Genomic DNA, 14,706 nt, shown 5'->3' with positions numbered 1-14,706 from the left:
TTTTAAAATGGAAATTTTGATTTCTAGAAACATAGAAAATAGCTGGCTAATCAAAGGATACAATTAAACCCTGAGACTATAAATTAATTCAGTGTGAGGCAATGGTCCTTACTCATTCGCTCTTTTTACAAAGTTGAGGCTCTTGCATATCATCAAGGTTTTTAGAAAAGTCTGCCTTTCCTTTAAGGATTTAGCAAAGGATACATCTTAGGGTTTAATCCCAAAAATCCATATTCTATCACTAATATGTTTGATGCCTTATGAGTTCATTTCCACCTGTCACTCTCCAGTATCTAAATCAAGTTTTGCTCTCCAAATGTATTCCAATAGCCCGACTGGAGCCTGAAAGTAGACTACGATGTTTTGAGACAGCTCAAAACAAAAGCCAGCCCAGTCTCTTGAAATGAGCATTGTATCTGTGTCTTAGAGCAAGCAACAAGTTCTGAGAGGTTGTCCAACAGAGCGCAGCACACTAAAGACTAAGCTAACCCTAAATGTTCTGAGCTTTTTAGTTGTTAAGATCAAATGGGGAAATGAAGATACAGCAAACGGAGAAAAAAGGATGAAGCTTCACAAAAGTCTATAAGGACGATACCTGTCGTGTTAATCATACTTTTTGGTGTAGCTCCAGGGGCAGCAAATATACTTGAGGTACTGCCTGTTGGCAGCCCACTTCCTGCAGCGGTGGCTCCCACAGTAGTGACAGATAGACTACCTGGAGGTGGTTTCTTTACAGGCACCACCACACTCCTGCAGAGAAAGACAGAAAACAACACCAAAGCTTGAGATAAAGTGGATACGCAAAGCCAACATGGAGTCCAGCTGAGCCCCTCCCCTCAGTCCTTTCCTCTCCTTAGCCGACTCCGTACTGTTAACTTGCAAACCCTAGGTCACTGGTGAAATGGATACAGAACTTAAGCAAACATTGGGAAGTGTATTATATTATATATTTATTTGGTAGACAGTAGTGTAGAATCTGGGGTTTGCAAATCTTTCTTAAAATGACAAATGAAAAATAATCACAAATCAGAGAAACAAGTGCTCAGGTTAACACATGTTGCACATGCTTACTGAATAATCTTGGGATAAAATGCACATAAACTATCTGCTTCCTATTATATCATCATACACGTAAAATGGCCATGAAATTGGGGTGCCAATAGTTTATAGAGCTACTTGCCTCATGCACCTGAGAACCTGATCCCTGGAGCCCAAGTAAAGAAGCCAGATGTGGAGGCAAGACAGGAGGTAAAGACAAGAGAATCACCCAGAAGCTCGCCGCCAGTCAGCCTGCACATGCTATGCAGTCGAGCAGAATCCAGACCCCAGGCCCCGTCTTTTCAGCAAGGTGGAAGGAGAGAGCTGGCCCCACAAAGTCCTTAGATTTCCAGGCAGCAGGTGCGCACGCGCATGCACACCCAACCACCCCCCCACACACCCCTTCTAGAAACTATCATAAAATTATATATACAAAAGAAAACCACCCAAAGAAATATTTGATAGTCAAACTGGAAAATATGATGCAGAAAAAAAAAACAGTGAGAAATGAAAAACACAGTGAGGGATAACAATACACACCAAGGGAATAAGGAACTTGTATTTAATTCTCTCATCAAAAGAGTTTTCTATAATACAAGAAAATTCAGATTATAGAAAAGGTGCCACTTAACTTTCATGCCTTAACTTTATAACGTAGAAATCATTATTTTCTCATCTTTATTCAATTATTTTAAAGGAATTTCATTAAAAAAATCTTCTGAACATCACGCTGTCTTAAACTCAAATGATAAACATGTGGATATTGCTCAATTTTAAAATATGAATTTTAAAATATAATCAGTACTTGTATTTCCTTGTTATAAAGGCATATTTCTCAAAATTTATGGCACTTCAAACTTCATTTCATAAATATCTGTCAAGCACTGCTCAACTATAATTGATTTTTCAAAAGATTCACAAGATGCTTTAAGTTCAAATGGAAAGCATGAAAAGTAGTGACTGACAGCATGAAAATCCTCAGTGTACAATGTCATTTAATATCTGTATATTTCATTATTAACATGCCCATTTATTATTATATGCTTATTGTTATGCGCTGTCGTTGTCAAGCTGTCATTTTTACATTCATAAAGGTAAAATCAGAAGCTATCAATATGGCTTCTCCTTCAGCAGTGCAGTGACAAAATACTTCCACAAAATGAAGAACTGTACTTGTAACCTGCTTTGTACTCTGAATGAATAACATTAAGAAATCAATGTTCACTCTGTATACCAATAACAAACACGCAGAGAAAACAAATCAGGAAAAGATTTCCATTTCATAACAGCTTAAAAAAAGCACCCCAGAGTAAGACTAAGCAGAAGATGAAGACATTCTACAATGAAAACTTAAAACTTGAAGAAATTGAGGAAGTCATTAGAAGACAGAATTGCTCATGGATTGGTAGAACTAATAGTGTGAAACAGATCTATAAACAAGACCTTATGAAACTAAAGCAAAGGAAACAGTCAATCAAATGAAAAGGCAGTGGAAAAATGGTTCTGGCTACTTCTGTGTCAACTTGATACAAGTTGGAGTTGTCAGGGTGGAGGGAGCCTCAACTAAGAAAATGCCTCCCTAAGACCTGGATATAAAGCCTGTGGGGCAGTTTCTTAATTAGTGAGTGATGTAGGTGGACCTGGCCCATTATGAGTGGGGCCCACACTTGGGCATGTGGTCCTGGGCTCTATAAGAAAGCAGGCTGAGCAAGCCAGTACACGGCTCCCCTCCATGGCCTCTGCATCAGCTCCTGCCTCCAAGTTCCTGCCCTATTTTAGTTTCTGGCCTGATTTCTTTTGATGATTAGCTGTGATGTGAAAACATAAGCTTAATAAACCCTCTCCTCCATAACATGCATTTTGGTCATGGTTTTTCATTGAAGCAAAGAATCCCTACGGCAAGTTGGTACCAGGAATGGGGTATTGTTGTGACAGGCCTGACCATGCCGTTGGCAGATAGGAGTTGCTATGATCATGATATATCTTCACAGCAATAGAACATGGACAAAGACAGAAGCTGGTACCAGGATTGCAAGGTATTACTGTGACATATCTAACAATGTTGTTTTGGGGAGGATTGTGGAAGGACATGGAACTTCGGCTAGAAAAGTTACTGAGTGTTGAGAGCTCAATGGCAAATTCTGTAAGATCATGGAAGAAAAGAATATTGAGAGCAATGCAGACGACGGAGACCTGGTATGTAAAGACTCAGAGGGAAGTTTAAAGACTCTACTGAGGTCATTTGTTAAATGAATAAAAAGGAGAAAATTTTTGCCAACCACACATCATCACCCTAGTCAAAATGACTATTATCAAGAAATCAAATGACAACAAATGCTGGTGAGCATCTGAGGGTAAAGTAACCCTTATTCACTGTCATAGGAATACTGACTATGGACATCAGAGTGAAGATGTCTCAAAAACCTACAAATAGAACTGCCATATGTCCCAGCTATTCGATTCCTGGTCATGTTCTCCTACAAAGATATTTAATCATCAGTGCTCACGGTCACTCTTCACAAAAGGTAGGAAAATGGAATTAATCTATATGTCTATAAAGGGGTTGATAATGAAAATATAGTCCATATACAAAATGGAACTTTATTTAGCTAAAAAGAAATGAAATTCACAGGTAAATGGATGGAACTAGAAAATAAATGAAGTAACTGAAACTCAAAAAAACACATGCCATGTTTTCTCATTTGTGTACTCAAGCTTCAAAGAATTGCTTAAAATAATACAGGCTCTTGCCATTCCTCTTGGTTGCTCATAAGAACTAGGTAAGACCCTATCACAGAATACATCACATGTATTGACTGAATGATGGATACAAAGATGGAACTGAGCTGGAATCTTCCTCTAATACTGGTAGGTGCTATCCAAACTGCTGGGTGAGCAAAGGTATCTCAATGGTCTTTTCAGCCTGAGAACACTCCATGAGATGGAGCAGCCAGGCAAGATGTGCTCAATAGAGCAGGAGTGCTGCACTCACAAACTCTTGGCAACTGTGACAAGTGCACTGGTTCTGATAAAAATGGGCCCATGAACAGTAGACACAGGCGGAGGATGGGGTCAGAGACCTATTCTTCACTACTGAATTATTTCTCACAGGCAAGGAGCAGGGACAACACAGTCTTTACTTGTGTACACAATGGTGACCCCACGAGGATCCAGAAGATAGTTCTAATAATTTCACAGATAATGTAGCTAAAGCAAATGGGTCACAAAACAAAATTAAAAGTCATGAATCTGGGGAAGGGACTAGTTAATAGGGATGTGAGGGACATAAAGGAGGATAGGTGGTGACAGTAATCAGAAACTGTCCAAGAAAAATGTTAACAAAACAGAAATATATCTCTGGCATAAATATGCAAAGATCTAATTGTAGTGGAGGTCACACAAAAACAGAGCAAAAATAGATTACATGGAGGACAACTACTAATAACCAGGTTTATTCATTCCTAGACTATCATTCTTTGTCCAAAGAGATTTATGTAAAAAAACAGAAACTAAGAAGAAAATAATATGCTAAATATTTTAGGAATTGTAGCTGTTTACTGAATCTCATGAGACATCATAGGGTTATCGATCTAGTGCTTCATCTATTATGCTTCTCTACTTGCTAAAATATTTGAGAATACCAGTAAATGTTTAAAATAACTATTTCATTAATTTACCTACTAAAAAGAGATCCATTATTTAATTCACTTAAACTGTCTCTGTAGATGCCAGGAAAAACAAAGGGAATACAGGTTATAGCTACATAGTCAAAACTCCATCACAGCCAGTCCACTCCAGGTAGGATAAATTCACAAATTGCAATGGACTATTTGACTTATGTAAGCTGGGAGGTTTATAATTAATTTTCAATGTATTTACTTCTTTCTTTTAAGTATTATAATAAAAATAGATTCCTCCACAAACAGAAAGTGGAAACCTAACACCAGCATAAATAATTATACTTTTTAAAAACAATCTTACTTCTATTGCTAAAGAAATAAAATCTGCTTATGAACATTTATTATATCCTCTATTTCTATTTTTTGCACTAAAGCAAATGTTAACAATTTAATGAAGGCAGACTATACCTAAACTAAGCTTACACTTTGTTTAAAACAGGAAATCTAAGTAAATTGTTTATTTAGCATTATTTGTTTTAACCACATTATCTTATTTTAGGGATGCTCTTTTTTGAGAAAAGAAAATGCTCTGGGGCAAAATATTTAAAAAGTGAGAAAAAATGTTTTACTTGTTTCCCTGAATACATCAAACCTGGTAATTTGAACACAAAAAAGTTTCCAAAAACAAAAACAGATGACATGTAAGTATATAATATTAACCACACTGGCCTCTCTTAGTTAGGGAAGCAATACAACTGCAAGCTTTCTATAACATCCTAAATTTGCAACAATTTCTAAAAGAAGAATAACAAGAAAAATATACAAAAGCCACGGATTTTTTTAGTTATTGTCTTCCCAAGATAAGCATGTGGATACACAGTTTTATTTTAGCTAAAATTGGGGATGTGGGGGGAGGGCAAAGCTTTACTGCAGATTTGGAGAAAAGCTAACAGTGGTGCAGTTAATGACAGCTTGACTAGCATTATTAACAAACCATGGTCTACTGGTAACTCCACCAAGAGAGGCAGGGTCGGTGGACAATTCTGCAACTTGCTGTGTCGCTTTCCAGATGACAACACTGAACTTTGCTGTTAGAAACAAAGTCATAAATGTTTTCACACAATAATTAAAAACCCAGTGCAATCTCTACACACATTGTGCTTACTGCACTGTTTTGGGGGGGAATTCCTAATATTTTTATATGTATACATACACCTTTTGGTAATTCATTGTAATCAAAGACATGTCTTATTTTTTTAATAATTTATTTAACTTTATTTTATGTGCTTTGCTATAAAGGTGTCAGGTTCCCTGGAATGGAGTTACAGACAGTTATGAGCTGCCATGTGGGTGTTGGGAATTGAATCCAGGTCCCCTGGAAGTGCAGCCAGTGCTCTTAATAGGTGAGCCATCTCTCCAGCCCCCAAAGACACATTTTATAATCTGCACACATGTCAAACACCTATATAAAGAACGCCACATACAATTTGAAGAAATATGAAATTCTAAAATAAGTTTGTTTCATTAGACCTAAGAATTTCTAGAATTAGATGTTGCTATTTGTATATTGAAATTTTATAAACTTTAAAACACCCAAACTCTTTAAGTGGAAGACGAGTGCAGAGTGTAGATGGGTGACCAGAACTCTGGTCTCTTCAGTTTTCTTTAAGCAAGTCATTTTATAGTCTAGATTAGGTACAAGAAATGCATTGCTGCAGTGACTATGACAGACCAACAAGCAATTGGTTAACAAAAAACATCACACAATGATTTCCAGTACAATTACATAGTGTTAGTTTGATTTCAGCAGCTGAGCTTACAGCTATTTCAACTAAAAGTAAAGGTAAAATACTTTATGCATCGAGTAAGCCTTGTGGTAAATCTGTTCGACACTGGGAGCTTTCTGGACTTTCAATCTAAAGGCTGTCACCTTGGATCCCGTTTTTCAAGGAATTCAATCTGTTGTTAAAAGAGGTGTCATAACTTGGATTTTCAGACTTCAGTGTTTCAGTAATATGTTTATAGACCTCATAATTACCTTAAGACAGATAAGGTAAATGCCAGCAATATACTGGAAATATAATTGAAAATTCAGCAGTCCAGGAGTTCTTGTGGGTATGATGTCTCTGAAACACTGCTCAAAGCTCCAGAGTTTGAAGTTAAATTTTTGATGTTGTCACTCTCCATCTATTGAATGGCTGACAGACAATCAAACCCTTCTGGCTGCCTGGCAGCTCATTTTGCTGGCAGGTGGCAAACAATTAGACACACCAATTTGTGCCTCCTGATGACATTAAAGCATGAAACTAAGTTGTATGCAGGGCCTAGTGATTTGTGTGAAAGCATTTCAAAAATAATACTCCTCGCCGTGGCAACTCATTTCAGACTGCCACCTTCCATTATGGCTTTGAGCAGTGAAGACGACAGACTTGAGTTACGTGCAGGCCAGGCCGCTTCTGTTCAATCCGTCATCAGTGCCCCAAGAGACCTCAATCCCTCCTTTCATCAATATCACCTCAGCATTTACATTTGCTAGTACTTGAGCTACTGCATATATTATCTACACTGGAGACTCTTCCTAAAAAGAATAAAAACATACAAAAAATATGCTTTGTGCTTTCTATTTCATTCCACCTACACAATACGGAATAATGATTCCAATTCTACTCTACTTTGCACAAATGTTACCAGGAACAAATGGAAAGCCCTATTGTTTCAAAAAAATATCCTGAAAAGTTTAAATGCTGTGCAGCTAAGAATAGTGACCATTCAGACAACAGCTGTAATTTTTAACAAAAAAAGAATAAAAATCCAAATCAACAAAAGAAAATTTACTTAATTATACTGAATCCTCTTCTGCAAACCTCAGTAATTATCTACATTTATTCACTTGTATTTTGATAAAATTTAAAGATATAATTTAAAAATAAATTGGACAATTTCAATTACCTTATTAATTTGTGGTATTTAGTATATAGACACTGATAGTCTTAAGTGCATATAGAAGACATAGGTTGGTACAAACTCACAGGCAAACACTCACATCATGTAAACATAAACTGGACGTGTGAAATAGAGATGCAATGTGAAAGACAAGGGACAATCACTGCATGAATAAACATGAGAACACAGAGTTAACAACTATTTCATAAACACTTTCCAGAAAAGCATGTTCAGTCTTACAATTTGCCACTTCTTAGAAATTGTTAACATGAAGTATCTTTATATGATGATTATTGATGAAAATTACATTATCTAACTACTCAGTAATAAATTAGTAATATTTATTATTCTGTTTTGCCTATATATTGATCTTGACTTTTTTAGCTTAAGATACACTGATTCCTAAACTAAATATTTATCACTAAATCTGAAAGCACTTGCTTATCAATCACCCCTCTCGTACACAATTATTTGGTATGAGATATGTTCTAAACATCAATAACAAACATTTAATCCATACAGTAAACCAACATCCTCTTTAGTTTTCATATCAACATATTAACATAAAGTATGCAGTATAAAGTAAAAACCAGTGCTCAAACATTCTTGTTGGTAATTAGTGAACAGCTGCAATATTTTTCTAATGCTATACTTGATTTAAATTATGAGATATATTAAATGTAATGATTCTTTATATCTATTGTCTTTTTTTATTCTATTTAATTGTATTTGTAAGGGGTTAGAAAAGAATCAGTTGCTTCTGAATTCTTTGAATGATTTTGTATTTAAATGTAGATATATGGGCCAGGGTCTAAGTAGTTTAAACTCAGAAAATACCTTTCAAGAACATTTATTTTCAAATATCTGGCAAAATAAACCTTTTGTACTGATGGCAGAATTATTACAGAAACAATCGCAAACCTTTTGTATTGATGGCAGAATTATTACAAAACAATCAGAAACCTTTTTGTAGTTTTCAATAAAGATCAACTTAAAAATTAAAATTTATGAGGCTACTTTAAGTTATTTAATCTTCTATAACTATTACAATATTTTATAAGATAATAGAATTTGAGAGTCAGAATAGACATTTGGGAGTTAGCTTATCCATTTCATAGAGAATGGTAAAAGAAAAAAAAAAGCAAATTCTCCAATGTGTGATAATTCTTCAGTGGCAGATTCTAAGCAATGTGCTGCTTACCACATGGTATCTTATGGCAGTCTCAATCCTGTGGACTAACAGTGGACAGTCTTTGTAGTCAAAAAATGGCATTCATAAATGACAAGTTACTGAGACCCTCCCTGTTTTTGTAAGCTAGCAGAGCTTAATATTGCTTCTACAGATAGAGCACTGTGGATAAGGATTCGGAGCATACCTGTCAAAGGAATGAAACTGCATAGGAAGAATGGCTTGCGCTTCTCTCTTCAGTGCAGGATCTGGGTATGGAATAGGCTCAGGGCCGCATTCAGCAATCTCAACTGGAGCAGCCACAAGACTTTTCAGTATCTCCTTTACATTAATGCCTTTGGTTTGACTAATGCTAGATATGGATGGTGCAGGTTTTAGCATTTCGCTGGGATGTTCAGTTAAGCTCTCATGTGATTTCTTTACTTCAGATGACAAAGTAGACAGAAGCTCACTCATGGCATCGGGACCTGCAGCAGCCTCTAGCTCTGCCCCTCCCAGGATGCTAGCCACTTGCTCCTCTCCCATTCCGGAATCTGTGTGAGGAACAGAACTTTCTAGCTGAATATCTTCACCAGGGTTTGCTGTTTCCTTCTCCTTTACAGTGTCTGGAAATGTAGCAGGTGTTTCTGTAATGAAAGAAATTGGCCAAATCAAAAGATTTCATGTGCAGGTAAGAAGCAGATGAAAGTTCCATGGGTATATCTGAGAACGCAAAGCACAACTCAGCTTATATACAACATCTCTATACACCGGCTATTTTGTTCAGCACACATCACAACAATCCCATTTCTTAAGGAAAAAAAACTGACTGACACTCTAAAACACGTCTTTAAGAGCATAACTCAACCAATTTCTAAAATCAAAAATGTCACATCACCTTCCCATTATCCATTCATTGCTAGCTCTCAAACAACATACAAGAATCCTGTTATTTCCATAAAAATTATTAGTGACTGATCGAAGAAGAGGCAGACTCCCTTGGTTAAGTACTGAGCTGAACTCAAGAAAGCCAGTAACAGAGAGGGAGGACTGATGATCAAAGGGATTAAGACTGGGCTGGTTTAACCCCCAGAAACAGCTGACCAGACAAAGGTTAAGTCTTGAATCCCAGGCATTAGCCTGGGAAGCCAGCATGGGACTGATCAAGACCCCCTGAATCTGGGTGTCAGTGAGGAGGCCTAGGGAATCTATTGAGCCTTGGGCAGCAGATCAGTACCCATCCCAAGTATACACACGGACTTTGGACTCCAATAGAACAATGTGAGGCGCACTCTCACCCTGAACTCTTGGGAAAGGGTCTAGGCCCTGCCCTATATGAAATGACACACTATGGACACCCCCATGGAGGGCATCACCCTCCCTGGAGAAATGAGGGGATAACGGGGGGGAGGGAGGGCACGGGAGGAAGGGAGGGAATGGGAGAGGGACCTGGAACTGACTTGTGAAGCAACCTTGATTCTTATCTAAATTTAAACTGGAAAATAAAATAAAATAAAAAAAGATCTACAAGGAAATAAAAAAAAATTATTATTGTTCTTAAAACAAAGTCATTTTGATTGACCTTTTTGGCATTTAAATAAAGAAATGCCCAAAATATTTAAATTAGCTAAAGACATTATTGTAAATTTACACACGTATAATTGTGAATTTTTTAATGTAAAATATGTTGGTGGCGTATGCCTTTAATCCCAGCACTCAGGAGGCAGAGGCAGGCAGATCTCTCTGAGTTCAAGAAGTTCCAGGACAGTCTCCAAAGCCACAGAGAAACCTATCTCTAAAACCAAAACAAAAGAAAAAGAAAAAAAAAAGAAATGTTAAGTGATTACTTTAAAAAGATACATTCTTTGATTGTACCACAGTGTGATAAAAAAACTTAGTCTAAATGTACGTTTATTATCAATGATTTTGGAAACTCTTTCCTAATGTTAGTGGATAAAAATTGATTTCCACTTGTAAAAACAGAATCAGACATATATTTATCTTCATAAACAGGAATTATGCACATGTTACACCGAGTCTGATAACTTGATTTGATTCCTGGAACTCATATGACAAGAGATTGCAAGCTGTGCTCTGAACTCAACAACTACAATGTAGGAGTGAGCATGCAGACACAGACAAAGACATACATATATGAGCACACACATACATACACACACAAAGTGTGGGGATATAAGCAGTTATTTAAAAGGTCTAATTACAATGACAAAAGTTTATATGATGAAATCTTCCACAGAATAATTCTAAATATTATTGGAAAATGTACTTGTTCTCTCTCTCTCTCTCTGTCTCTCTGTCTCTCTCTCTCTCTCTCTCTCTCTCTCTCTCTCTCTCTGTGTGTGTGTGTGTGTGTCTGTGTGTGTGTGTGTGTAAAACAATCTTTAACATAAAAATCTTTTATTTTTTGAGACAGGATTTCTGTTTAGGCGACCAGGATGACGTTGAACTCAGAGACTCACATGCCTCTCCCTCCTGAGTGCTGGGATTAAAGGCACATGCCACAGCCAACCAGTATAACTTAAAATCATTTTGAAGTTGAAAACCAAGTCATTAAGAGGTTCTATGTTAAGTATTTACAGCATTTAACATTGTCAAGGTTTGTTTCTGTATTTTAAAAGGTTTTATCAGTCAGAAATCACACAGAAGACGGTTGCCCTGATATCAGCTTGCAGCTCAAGACACTACTGAACGCACAGGGAGATGCTGTTGCAGAGATACTGTCATATACACAGACACAGGTAGATGCTGTTGCAGAGATACTGTCATATACACAGACACAGGTAGATGCTGTTGCAGAGATAATGTCATATACGCAGACACACAGAGATGCTGCTTCAGAGATACTGTCATATATGCAGACACAGGGAGATGCTGTTGCAGAGATACTGTCATATACGCAGATTAAACCTGCCACAAGTGTGTCCACACATTAGAGTAGGCAATCATGTAACAGTTCCCAGTAACAGGCTCAGCTCTTTAGTTTGTGGTTAAACAGTTGTTAATCTTGTGAATGCTGAATACTATGACATAAACATGACCTTATTAACATAGTAGGTAGGAAATCACCAACTTATTCAAAATAGATATAATGAAGGAAATTAGAATTCATTTAATTATGAAGTTAACAGAAATTGTAAGAGAGGAGAGAGATGCTTTGACTAACTGAAAACAGAAAATTAAACAATTTAAAAATTATCTTGAAAAATAAACATGATTTCAACTTTACATAATAGAAACGCATAACATTTTCAGCATTAGTATTCCAAGTAGCAGAAATAATGCCATTATATTAGAATATCTACAAATAAGGACGCATTATAAGATGGGCTATTAATCTTCAAAGCTTACTGTGATAGTGAGACAAAATGAGTGACTTTATAACCTGAAAAAGTGAATTTATTATATAAATTTATATTTGTTTATATTTATCATATAAATATATTTACTATATATTATATTTATTTATATTTATAAAAATTTCATATAGTTTATCATATTTATAGCTATACAGTAAATAAAGAGTACCAAATCTTTGTATTTAAGCTGTTGGCTTATTATGGGGGAAGTCCTTCTGTGTATATGTCTCTCTTATTGGTTAATGAATAAAACACTGTTGGCCAACAGGGAAGCAAGATAGGCGGGACTAGGAGAGGGGGAGGATTCTGGAAAATGGAATAGGAAGTCGCCATGTGATCCTGGGGGGAGAGGACGCATGCATGAGTGCGGTGTTCTCAATAAGATAAGACTTTATAGAAATACATATTAGTAGTTATGGGTTAATACTTAAGACAGAGCTAGCCAATAAGAAGCCCTAGACATTGTCCAGTAGCATTGTAACTAGTAGCGTTTCTGTGTGGTATTTGGGGGTTCTGAAACAGTGATGGGACCCAGGTGGGAATCCCATAACAGATATACCCTTGTTTCGAAAAAACAGTACTAAAGAGGAATTACTACAGCAACTAAGGAAGTTTTTTTTATGCTATAGAAAGCATATACATTTTGATAATTACTCTTCTAAATTCTGAAGTTTGAGATGTCACAACTGTCTTTCTATGTAAATTTTGCTTGCCTATTAGTAATTGTAATAATTATTTGCTTTATTTGTTATGTTTTTTCCTTTTTAGTCATGTTTGCTTCTGTCCATCTTTTTTTCACGTGAAGTTATGTGTTCTTTTAATTTATATGTAAGAGGTTTCTATTCATTGAAAATAACAACCTTTTGTGTGTATGTGGTGCATGTTTGTGTAGGTCCATGTGTAAAGGATGCCCATGGATGTATATGAGAGCATGTGTGGAAATCAGAGATCAACCTCAGATGTCATTCATCTGGAGCAGAACTTCTGCCTGTGTTTTTGAGGCACGGTCTCTTTAGCCTGGAGCATACTGATTTGGCTGAGTTATCTGGATAGTATGCTCTATGACCTGCCTGCCTCTATCTTTCCAACTCTGGGATTACAAGCCTGGCACCACACCCAATTTATTTTTAACCTAGATTCTGGATACTGAACTGAGGCTGCCTATGTGTCAACCATTTAGAATGAGCTATTTCCCAGGCAAAGTTATTAACAATCGTAGAAATAGATAATAGTTTGCATTTGTATTTACATAAAATTTTGCTAATGTCCTTCAGATATGATATTTAAGACATTTTTAACTTTTCAAATATAAAACAAAATAAAACTTGCAGCCTGTTCATAAAGACATGGAAAACATTTTCTATATTTACATATTTAGTGTGTGACAGTGTGCGTGTGTGCATGTGTGCATGTGTGTATGTACATGACACTGCTTATATGTGGGTATGGAGATCAAAGAACAACTCGGGAATCAATTGTCTCCTTCTACCATGTAGACACCAGAGATAAAACTCAGGTCCTCAGGCTTGATGGCAAGGCAAGTGTTTTCACCAGCCTTTTGATATTGAGACTTTAAGTCATCTACCAAGTTTAAGCCCCAAAACCATATAAATAAGTTGCAAGGAAAACACACACTCGCACATGCACGTGTGCGCACACACACACACACACACACACACTATAATATTATAAGTACAGTTATTATTTTGTACTGGGCCACATTCATAGTTGTCCTCAGTCACATGTGATCCCCTAGTTCATGGATTAGACAGACCCAAGAGAACAATGTTTCTAATCACACAAGTATTTACTCAAGTCTTCTTTATTGTCGGAACACAGTCCAAGAATGGAGTCCTGAGACAATTCTAAGTGGTTGTAAGAAAACTCCAAGAAAACAAGACAAGAGTCTTGTGACCTCAGTTTCTTCCAAACACAGAACTGTTCTTGGAAAGTGTTTCTGTGCTCTCCCAGGTGTAGCAGACAGGCGTGAGTTTACTCCAGCTGCTGCTGTTTCTTTGCCTTTTATGGAAAAGGGTGTTTTTGCCATGTGTGGCTTGTCTATGTGATTGGACAGCTTACTCGTGTGATTTTCTTTAACCCTCAAAATATAAATTGTCTGATGGCCCAAATAAAGTTGGCTACAACATGAGACTTTAGTCCAATTCCATTTTAGAGCCTGCTTTCCCAGGCCAGGCCACCAACTACAATGGCCAACATATTACATTCACGGCTTCGCTGTTATCACTAAACTTTAACACATATATAATTTATAGGGCATAATGAAAGAGATGAGAAAGAATATTGTTTCCTAGCTATGGACCAAGATGCTATCGCAAAACAAACCACAAAACAAAGAAAAGAAATAGTTTTCTTCTTAAAGCTGTACTACATATTCCTTTGTCAAAGAATACTTCTTTCATTTGACTAGAAAACTAATAATTAAAAATATATCGAATGATTGTGTACTAACATACAGAATTAGTCTACTTAAGACTTTTAATGACTGTCTTTTCTTATAACAGTTCATTATTTCATTTGTTCCTGTCTTAATTATTTACCC

General features: G+C 36.5%; 1 protein-coding gene and 1 non-coding gene across 4 annotated transcripts in view; both read right to left on the bottom strand.

Moving 5' to 3' along the window:
* Positions 1–14,706, bottom strand: part of Nbea (neurobeachin) — a 485,089-nt gene that overhangs the window by 304,191 nt on the left and 166,192 nt on the right. For 2 of the 3 annotated variants that reach the window (XM_040754403.1, XM_040754404.1), the window contains 2 exons: positions 8,978–9,416; positions 596–750 (listed from right to left, as the gene is read on the bottom strand). In XM_040754403.1, coding sequence (XP_040610337.1) covers positions 596–750; positions 8,978–9,416 — 594 coding nt within the window. The remainder of the gene's footprint in view (positions 1–595; positions 751–8,977; positions 9,417–14,706) is intronic. The other variant, XM_040754405.1, reaches the window with a different exon arrangement.
* Positions 2,094–2,225, bottom strand: LOC121143377. The gene has a single exon (XR_005880580.1). It is a non-coding gene; the product is annotated as a small nucleolar RNA SNORA69 (small nucleolar RNA).

This window comes from Mesocricetus auratus, unplaced genomic scaffold (genome assembly GCF_017639785.1).
Source record: "Mesocricetus auratus isolate SY011 unplaced genomic scaffold, BCM_Maur_2.0 Super-Scaffold_100011, whole genome shotgun sequence".
In the NCBI taxonomy this organism is placed as follows: domain Eukaryota; kingdom Metazoa; phylum Chordata; class Mammalia; order Rodentia; family Cricetidae; genus Mesocricetus; species Mesocricetus auratus.
Note: the sequence above shows the minus strand (reverse complement) of the source record. Positions and strands in the feature narration are given on the sequence as shown.